Consider the following 10,000-nt stretch of genomic DNA (forward strand, 5'->3'; position numbering starts at 1 on the left):
CAAATGTACAGAGCGTATGTAAGATCTATATCTAATTTCAAAGGATTGCGTTAAAAGTAAAAATGAGAGAACTTTAAAAGAGAGAAATATAAAAAATCTACACAGATTATATACATTTGTATTGATAATGGCACTAAACAGCTTCTTGTGAGAATATTATAATTGTGTTCCGTTAGTAATTGCTAGTACTGAAAATCTATATAAATTAACAGAATGCAATTATAGTATTCTCACATAAAAAACTTAAATTGCTTTCATATAAAAGGTTCATTAAGATTTTTCTAATAATTTATTAATTCGCGTTTTATATAAATGACAAAACTACTGTGATTGTGTGTGTGTGTGTGTGTGTGTGTGTGTGTGTGTGTGTATGTGTGTGTGTGTGTGTGTGTGTGTCTAATATATTTTTATCTTTATTTTATCTGTATTCTTTTTCAATTTATATCCATTTACTTTTATATCTAAAAAGTAAATTCATCTTCTACAGGAATAAACTCAAGACTAATGTACATTTTTATTAATGTAGATTAATTTTAATAATTAATTTTAATAATGGTTTCTTTTTGTCTTTTTTTTAGTTCTAAGAATTAAAAAAGATAAAAAATAAATTAAATTGAAATTAAAGTTAATCTACATTAATAGAAATGAATATTAGCTTTATTCCTGTACAGAATAATTGTTTAATCAAATTGACATCAAACAGACATCATAATGACAGTCAGAGTCACTATCAAGGTATGGGACGTTTTGCAGTCATGTAGCCATCATTTTGCCATCATTTTAATCACTCTTTTTGACATCATATTTCTGATCAATTTGATGACATTGACATCACTTTGACTAAATTGTTTTCACACTGGGTATAAATATAAATAATACCTTTTTTTGTTACTCTCTTGTGTAGTAACATTTTATAATAATAAACGAAAGAGAAAGAAATCTTTTAATATATAACATTTTTAATAATTTTTTATATATATGTATGTATGTATATATATATATATATATATATATATACAGAGTATCCGGCATCGGTTATATCATCTTTCGTGTGCAGATAGAGCTGGTAAAATTGAATAAAAAAATTCTATATTTTGCAATTTTCGCAGTAATTATCGAATTATTAATTATTAAAAATCACCGTATTAGCCCGGTCCACCGACAAATGCAAGCGCGCGGTAAGATACTCCCGCCCGGCGATCATCGTTGATAGGCGTGTAAGAAATTGTTTACTTCAAGCGGCAATAGTTATAGCTAATATATTGAAGAAAACAATTCCTCGCGCGTCTAGCAACGATGATCACCGGGCGGAAATATTTTACCGCGCCCTTGCATTTGCTGGAGTAATACGGTGATTTTTAATATTAATAATTCGATTAATTAATAACTCGATAATTATTGCGAAAATTGCAAAATACAGAATTTTTTATTCAGTTTTACCTGCACGAGAGGTGATATGACCGATGCCGGACATCCTGTATATATATATATATATATATATGTGTACATATATATATATACGTATATATAAAAAATTATCACTAAAATTATCACTAAAAATGTTATATATTAAAAGATTTCTTTCTCTTTCGTTTATTATTATAAAATATTATTATATATATATATATATATATATATATATATATATATATATGTATCATATATGTATATATGTATATATGTATGTTTCTTTTTCTTATGAAATATATACTCTCTTCCATTTATAATTCTTCGAGAAATATAATCGTTTATATTATTAGAATAAGTTAGAAAATTTCTGTGCAAAAATGATTATAATAGAAGGGATTTCTATAATCGGGATATCTAAAATTGATATATTTGAAGGTTCTCATTGGCGCTCTCGCGGCAGTCTGCTCCGCCGGAATAAATCCAGCGATTCCGGCGGTACCAGCGGCGGTACCAGCAGCTCTGACAGTCGGAACCTATGCCACGAGTTACAACGCACATGCCATCAATCACGCCATAGCCGCCCCATACGTAGCGGCTGCACCACTGGCTTATTCCGCTTTGCCAGCCGCATATGGCGCATATTCTGCTCCTATAATCGCCGGAAGACGCTAAAAATTGATGAAATTAAACCAATCTGACCTCTATCCGATAGATTTGACAAGAGCTCAACTAATTGAAAACTGCTACGTTATCGACGTACAATATCCACTTTTTTCAGTTTCTTTACATTGTAAATAGAGCACACTGATTTTTTACTCAATTCATAAAAAGCTCCATTTATTGATACATTTATCATACATATACATTCCCCTTCTCTGGAAGAATCTCGATTCTGTGGTAATTCACGATTACATCTCAAGAAACGATCGATTTTTTTATAGAGATTTTTCATTTTTTTTCGAAATATCTATAAATATATTTATGTAGTAGAAAATGATTCTTTTCATTTTAGAATCATTTCAATCGATGAGATGAAATGAGGCAAAATTTAGAGAAGCAAATGAATTTTGATGATTTTTTATTTTCCTTTTTATTCCTCTGCGGAAAAGAATAAAATTTTAAATGAAAGAAGATACATTTTCTTTATTTAATCATTGTCATATTCTATTATTATTACTTACAATATTAATGTCAATAAACCCGATACAAATATAGTCTGTACCACATTTTGTACTCGTAAACATTTCTTTTGAATTTTCTTTTTTGCCATATACACAAGTGTGTGTGGTGTGTGTGTTTTGTTTGTGTAATTTTAATAAATGTATCTCATTTGTTGTTTTTATATTATGCACAATATATAAATTATGAAAAGATATAAAATATATAAATTATGGAAAAGAAGACGCAAACAAATATATCCCGATCGAAAATCAACACAATTAAAATGAGAATAAAATGGTAACTATCATTAATGGCGGAAGCAGTATAAAAAAGATACAAAAGTATAATTAACAAAATGTTCTTCAAACAATGGTGTATCTTTCTGCGCGCGTATGCATATCGTTAAATAATCAATGAAAAATTTAACCAAGGCGATAGAGGCAATGTTATTGCGCCTTTCCTTAATTATACTTCTGCTAAAAATTGCGTATACAATATAATATATAACAGTGAACGCCTTTCAATTTGGCACAAGAGTTACAATATTTTTAGATCTTTGGTTTCATGGCTAAATAGCTAGAAAGAATAATCAAGAAACTGGAAGCGACATGAAAATTAACGTAGTTAAACACGAGTCTATAAATCACACTCGTGTATTTGCATGATGCATTGATGAAACACGGTGATATGTGTGCATGTATATACATATATGTATATATGCACATATGTGTACACATATACACGCGCGCGCACACACATAAACTTTCCTTTACAAAATGCTATAGCTCACCATGCTATTTTTTTTATAACATAAATGATATCTAAGAACTTAATGTAATATCATTGAATTATCTTATAGAACAAAGCTTGTAATGTCACATTCTATTTCAATAATGGAATAGATTGATATCACACTAATTTTCCTTACTAGAATAATCAGCAAAAAAATATAAGGTTTCAAACAAAATTGATATAAACTCAAATTTGCATTCACAATAAAATACATGTATTTCGACCAACTATTCCTGATCGCTGAAATATTCGTAACTTATAGCTAAAGTTGCCTCGCTAATTTATATATAATGACTAGAATAAAAACGAATATTATAATCATTTGTTATCACCATGCAGAAATACATCTATAGTTACCGCGCATTAGGCATCTTGATTACCTCACAAATACATATTGCAGCATCCCAGGTAGTACACAATCGCATATTTTATACATTTATACAAATGATACACTGTTCGCACATTTTTATTATTCGTGAATAAGAAAATGTGTTTAAATAGAGAAGTTACACTATTTATTAAAATATCGCCAACACGCACGGACATCTTTGAAATTTCTTTTTCTTTTTTTTTTTTGTGAAAAAATTTTAATTTCTTAATCTCTAATCGTATAATTTTTCCCTATATTACTCTGGGATGCTACTGTTATCACCAAAGCCACGTTAAATAGAGTATTTCTCGGTTGAGTATAGGTCCGAAATAGAAGAATATAAGCTAGGAGGTAAATGTAACAATTTCTTAATAATATTAATTATCACGGACGTGGCATTGGATTACGACGTAACTCTGCTATTCTTCTTTTTTTTTCCTCTCTCTTCAACAATCATTCTATAGACGATGTACTCATCACACATATGTCGCAATTACACAGTTACACAGTTCATCGGATAAGAATAAACAATAAATAATTTAACAGTTATATGATTACGGATAAATTAATTCATTTTTATCGATACACAGTTGATCATTGTGGAACAGATTTTTTCCGTAAAGCCTCATACTAGATTTTTTTTAAAAAAATAACATTGTTCTGAATGTCGTGAATGTACCGTCTACACTTTTATCCATGTACCGCGTTAAGTAACGGTGTTTCAATTGTTTGCTATCTGTCGCATGATATTAATGACTTCTTCATTATCTTCTTGAACCAAAAAATCATGTCCTTTTTCGCTATATTTTTTAATCACGATCGAAATTGTTATGTTCGCTACATCGTCCCGACTTAAATATAAAGAGTAGCAATAAAAGTATAACTGTTCTACTCTTCATAACTTTCAACGTGTAAGAATGATACTTCTCGCTTGCGACGCGGCAAGTTATAAAACAATCACGAGATAAAATATTGTATTTAAATTAACAAAAACTTTAAAGTAAATTTATTTAGAACAAAAACGATTAGAAAAAAATCGAAAAGTAAAATAAAAATTGTCGAGATGATGTCGACCGTATAAACTATCATGACATTCATTAACGACGATCAATAATAACCGGGATAATGATGGTATCCAGATCGTGGAGGATGATACGGGGCTGGACTTACGGGATAACTAGGATTATATCCAGATAAAGGAGGTGGAGATAGCATTCGACCTTCGCCGGCATCAGATACCACATGTGTCGTAGTCGAGCCGGTAGATTGCGGGCTGGTAATAACACGAGTGCCGGATCCGTGCAAATGATGCGATCTGGAAAGACTCAAATCGACACTGTGTCTGCCACCAGGAGTGAGATCTAAACTAAGCACTCGCACAACGTTGTTGTGAGGATAAGGTGGTGGCGGTGGTGGAGGTGGCGACATAGAATAACTGCCGGTTCTGCTGAGATCCACGCTTTGTCGTTCTCCGATATCGTACAAATGATGATGGTGATAACGGGTATTTTGCATTTGGGTGCCAAAACTGTGATGAAAACCTCGGGCAGACATGTCTAGACCCTGAAGTTCACCACTATTGAGCACCAATGGCTCAAAACTGGATCTTTCTCTAGTGAAATCCTGTTCGAGTGAGTCGTACTTGTAGGGCGTCGACAAGTCCAATTGCAACGCTTTCTCTTTCACGGATAGGCTAAGGTTTTGCGCCACTGAATCGCCTTCATCGCTCGACAAATTATCCGTTGGCACCTGGTGATGATGAACGTCTTGGTAACGATTCGGGGTGGCTGATGGTGACACTAAGTCTTCTGGTTGCATATGTATATAATTCGGCGAAGAGACGCGCGGCAGTTCCTCATGATGCAGATATTGTTCGATATTGTGCGTTCGCGAGGCATTGATGTAGACCGGTTGATCGACCGATCGATGTAAATGATAGTCCACGTGTAGGTGGCTAGGGGAAGTGTGTCGATCATCTGGCGTCGGTGCGGGCGAAATTAATTCCTCTTCTTGTTGTACGATATACGGATCTAGATGATTCGGTGATCGCGATTGCGGTATTGGTGATTGTAATTGGCTCGAGATGGAATAGAGATTGGTTTCCCGATCGTTGTCCTCTAAAATCGGACTGGATACTGCTCCTATATCTCTCTCGGCGGCATCTAGGGCCGCTTCAACCAGCAAACTCGCATTTGTACTCTCCGTCCTACGGTATACGTTCAATCGTAACTTGTTACTCTCTATCAAATTCGGCGTTGCCGTGTTGGTGCGCGAGATCGCTTTCTCGCTGCTATCATCCTTTCTGCCATCTTCAAAATCATAAATATCGGAAGACGGCGCCGAGACCGCTGGCAAATGAACGGTGATATTGGACGTAGGCGGCGGTGGATTGAATTCAACCAACCATTTTTTGTTGCTCTTGCTCAACGTCCTCGATGTGTCATATAGGTCAACTTCTGTCTGATCATTCTCCATCATCGTTACATCAAGAGCACCGGTCAAAGAAGCAGTCGATGTTGGTATTAGAGGTTCTTGTTGTTTCGTTTTATATTTCACCGTACTATTTGTCTCATTTTGTAACGAATCTACAACGACATTGTGAGTAGAATTTGACATCGCTGCTGCTGATGTCGATGCTGACGTCAATACCGATACCGATATCGATATTGATACTGGCGCTGTTGCTGACGTTGCCGCTGTTAATGCTGATGTCAATGCTGATGGTGATGATGATGACGATGTGGATGTCATTGCCGTTGCCTCTACTCTCGAATCGGATGCCGATACCGATGCTGGTGCCGATATTAGTGCCGATACTGGTGCCAGTACTGGTGTCGATACTGGTGTCGGTGCTGGTGTCGATGTTTCGACTTTCAGGCTGCTTTCCGAGCTGCAGTCGTCCAAAGACGGTAAACTATTGCTATTGTCCTGCTGTGTATAATACAAATATATAATGAGAATCAAAGAGATTTTACTAAATATTATACACAGTTATATTAATGTTATATTAATTATACCAGATCTGGTATAATTAATTATATTAATTATACCAGATTTTACTAAATATTATACACAGTTATATTAATGTTATATTAATTTACCTGTGAATTTCTTCTATTGGAACGGATGATCTTTCTACAAGGCACGTCTTCAACGAGACCACCGCTGTATGCATCGAAAGTATATGCCACGGATCTTTCAATTTTGGGCATCATCTCCTCTGTAAGGCCATGTACCTTCTTGTAATGAAACTGTAAACACTGTTTTGTAGTGAAAGCTGATTTACAGCCAACCTCTTTGCATCTAATAAGAAAAAGAACAATAACCTGTGTAAATGATATATATATTAAGAAAACAATTAGAGGGAATAATCAATTAGAAAATATACGTACCTAAAGGGTTTAACGCCGCTATGAGTCAACATATGTATCTTTAAATTGCTCTTGTTCTGGAACATTTTTCCACATCGATCGCACGTGGCCGCAGCAATAACGTCTTTATGATGAACCTCTTTCATGTGCCGTTGTAAAGCCGCTCGAGAACCCAAGAGTTTCAAACATAATTTACATTGAAATTCTCTAAGTACTTCATCTATATCTGTAAAAACATAATAATAAGGACAGTAATGGAAACATAACGCGAATCAATTGCATTATTACCGCTGTGCATCCTCTTGATGTGTACTTTCAATTTTTGCGGTTGACAGAATTTGCGGCCGCAGTAATCGCATAGCGGTCGTGCTCGATGCGGATTTTGTGAACATCCATAAGTTCGATGCATTTCCAAGTAATTTAGTCTCAAAAAAAACTTTTTGCAATATTGACACTGATATGCGCCGCGACCATCATGCAATTCGGCCGCATGTTTCATAATATTATCCTTGCCAAGTACTGTGGCACCGCAAACCTAAAAATTATGATAAATAACTCATTTCTCTACGTCAAATCTTTTATTTAAATATAACAAGTCAAGTAAAAAATACCTTGCAATGATATTTTCTTATCGTTAAACTATAATTCATGTCATGGAAGATGCAACAATGCAGTCGATAATATATAGAGTGTGCAAAAATAAGATTGCAACCTCCACAATCTATGAAAACGATGCAAACCATTTTAGAAAAATGTTGATTGTTAGACTGGTAGAGATTATACATACTTTATACGTTACACTTACTTGTTTTATTAATCTTATTTTTTCTAGTTCGCATGGAAGATTGTGATTCTACCCAATATGTAAGTTCTACCCCTGATATGATATTCCGGGTTGTAACGAAATACAGTTGACCACGCTTAATGATTACTGCAATGTTCCTCTTCTCCTTTGTCTCTGCTGGTCGAATGTATCGAATCCAATTGCTTTTTACTGGATCTGTAGTACTGATATATGTACTCTTCCCATTATTATCTATCTGAAAGAAGAAAAATAACGTTTCATTCCTTATCTTTTTTAAAAATTACTTTTTGCAATACGAATGTACTAAAACGTCAAAATTCACATGATTAGCAAGATTAGTAAACTAAATAGAAACGATATAACAATACCTCCCAAATGTGGCGCATAGAGAAATCATCCGGGATGTCCATTTCTCTAACCGATACACCGATAAGTGGACCAAATTTGGCATATATGGGTAATGGCTCCTTGGTGTAAACGCCGAGACCGTGATCGGCATTAGTCATCTTTAATTCGAGACAATCCGGTAGAGAATCTCTCGCATACAAAGGTCGATCCATATCCACTACCAGCTGCATCTCTTCCCTCGGTACTTTCGATTTGGTTTTGCATACTTCGTTAGAAGTCGATTCATCGTCTGATTCCACGCTATCGTACATTAATCTGTCGTAACCCTGTGACATTGGGTTCTCCGACTTGATGACTTTCATAATCTCTACATTCTCATTATGCTTGCTCAGCCATTCCTCATAGGAGATCGCATCGGCTATCGCGTGCAGCGATATTATTAAAGGACAAGCATCTTGCAAATGACGGGTGCTGCATTCCTGACAAAGCTTAATCTTTATCGCGAGTCTCTGTGGCTCCGATGTGACATCGTCATTGCCGTTAGCGTCGTGGCCATCGCCGTCGCCATCGCCGTCGTCGTCGCCGTCGCCGTCGCCATCGCCATCGCCATCGCCATCGCCATCGCCATCGCCATCGCCATCGCCATCGCCATCGCCATCGCCATCGCCATCGCCATCGCCATCGCCATCGCCATCGCCATCGCCATCGCCATCGCCATCGCCATCGCCATCGCCATCGCCATCGCCATCGCCATCGCCATCGCCATCGCCATCGCCATCGCCATCGCCATCGCCATCGCCATCGCCATCGCCATCGCCATCGCCATCGCCATCGCCATCGCCATCGCCATCGCCATCGCCATCGCCATCGCCATCGCCATTGCCATCGCCACCGCCACCGCCACCGCCACCGCCACCGCCATCGCCGTCGCCGTCGCCATCGCCATCGCCATCGCCGTCACCGTTGCTGTCGCCATTATCATTGCCGTTGCCATCACCGTCCTCGGCGTCTTCGACACTCTTTTCAGATCTCGCTCTCGAAGACAGCAGCTCGGCCTTTGGCGGACACACCTCTCGCATCTCCTCTTGAACGAGCATGCCGTCTTGCGGCGCCTTTCGTATATCATGTTTTTTGCTTTTGTGCTCGTTTATGTGCTTACGTTTTTTTCGCCGATGTTTAAACACCGTCGCTTCATCCAAAGCACTATTTTCAGAGAGATCCTTCGCGGAATTCTCGTCGACTTGCATATCGTGACGCGGACGTTTTCGTTTCTTCTTGAGCTTGCGATCCTCCAGATCTTTGGATTCGCCATTTTTTGACGTGTTCCGGGATGTCGGATCCTTGTACTCATGCGATTCCAAACAACGTGCTGTCTTGGCCTCGTTTTCTTTCTTAGGTGTATCCGAGGCCTGCATTTTGATAGAGTCATCGCCATTGGATGTTGAATTTGATAAATGTTCTATATCTTCCTTGTTTGAATCCTTGATGTTACACGCGTGATTCGGAAGGAACGATACGGTTGTATCATTAAAATGCAGCTTGATTATCCTATTACCTTCTAAAATATCCCTCGTCGATTCGCCAGGTACATCGATCGCTTTTACTTTGCACCTGGTATCGCTATTTGTCGTACTATTTACATCGTTTCGAAATCTTATATTATCTACATGATCAGTCTTGGTCATAGGGGATTTAATGTCCTTTGTATCGATTTCAAAACTCCCTACAATTAATTTCAATTTA

The 10,000-nt window shown here is 36.8% G+C and overlaps 2 protein-coding genes across 3 annotated transcripts in view; one reads left to right on the forward strand and one right to left on the reverse strand.

Moving 5' to 3' along the window:
* LOC148935984 (uncharacterized) overlaps positions 1 to 2,543 on the forward strand; it is a 3,089-nt gene extending 546 nt beyond the window's left edge. Inside the window, exon 2 of the mRNA XM_089080408.1 lies at positions 1,846 to 2,543. Within this exon, the coding sequence (XP_088936534.1) occupies positions 1,846 to 2,082 (237 nt within the window). The 3' untranslated portion in view covers positions 2,083 to 2,543. The remainder of the gene's footprint in view (positions 1 to 1,845) is intronic.
* The window catches only part of LOC105428601 (uncharacterized), a 9,044-nt gene continuing 1,570 nt past the window's right edge, over positions 2,527 to 10,000 (reverse strand). Inside the window, exons 2-8 of one of the 2 annotated variants that reach the window (XM_089080407.1) lie at positions 8,278 to 10,000; positions 7,910 to 8,144; positions 7,716 to 7,825; positions 7,393 to 7,639; positions 7,126 to 7,330; positions 6,835 to 7,036; positions 2,527 to 6,661 (exon numbers count right to left, since the gene is read on the reverse strand). The exon at positions 8,278 to 10,000 is cut by the window's right edge and continues 570 nt beyond it. In XM_089080407.1, the coding sequence (XP_088936533.1) occupies positions 4,841 to 6,661; positions 6,835 to 7,036; positions 7,126 to 7,330; positions 7,393 to 7,639; positions 7,716 to 7,825; positions 7,910 to 8,144; positions 8,278 to 10,000 (4,543 nt within the window). In that variant the 3' untranslated portion in view covers positions 2,527 to 4,840. Of the gene's footprint in view, positions 6,665 to 6,834; positions 7,037 to 7,125; positions 7,331 to 7,392; positions 7,640 to 7,715; positions 7,826 to 7,909; positions 8,145 to 8,277 lie in introns of both variants that reach the window. The other variant, XM_089080406.1, reaches the window with a different exon arrangement.

This window comes from Pogonomyrmex barbatus, unplaced genomic scaffold, assembly GCF_055798465.1.
Source record: "Pogonomyrmex barbatus isolate J1 unplaced genomic scaffold, ASM5579846v1 scaffold3, whole genome shotgun sequence".
Classification (NCBI taxonomy): Eukaryota; Metazoa; Arthropoda; class Insecta; order Hymenoptera; family Formicidae; genus Pogonomyrmex; species Pogonomyrmex barbatus.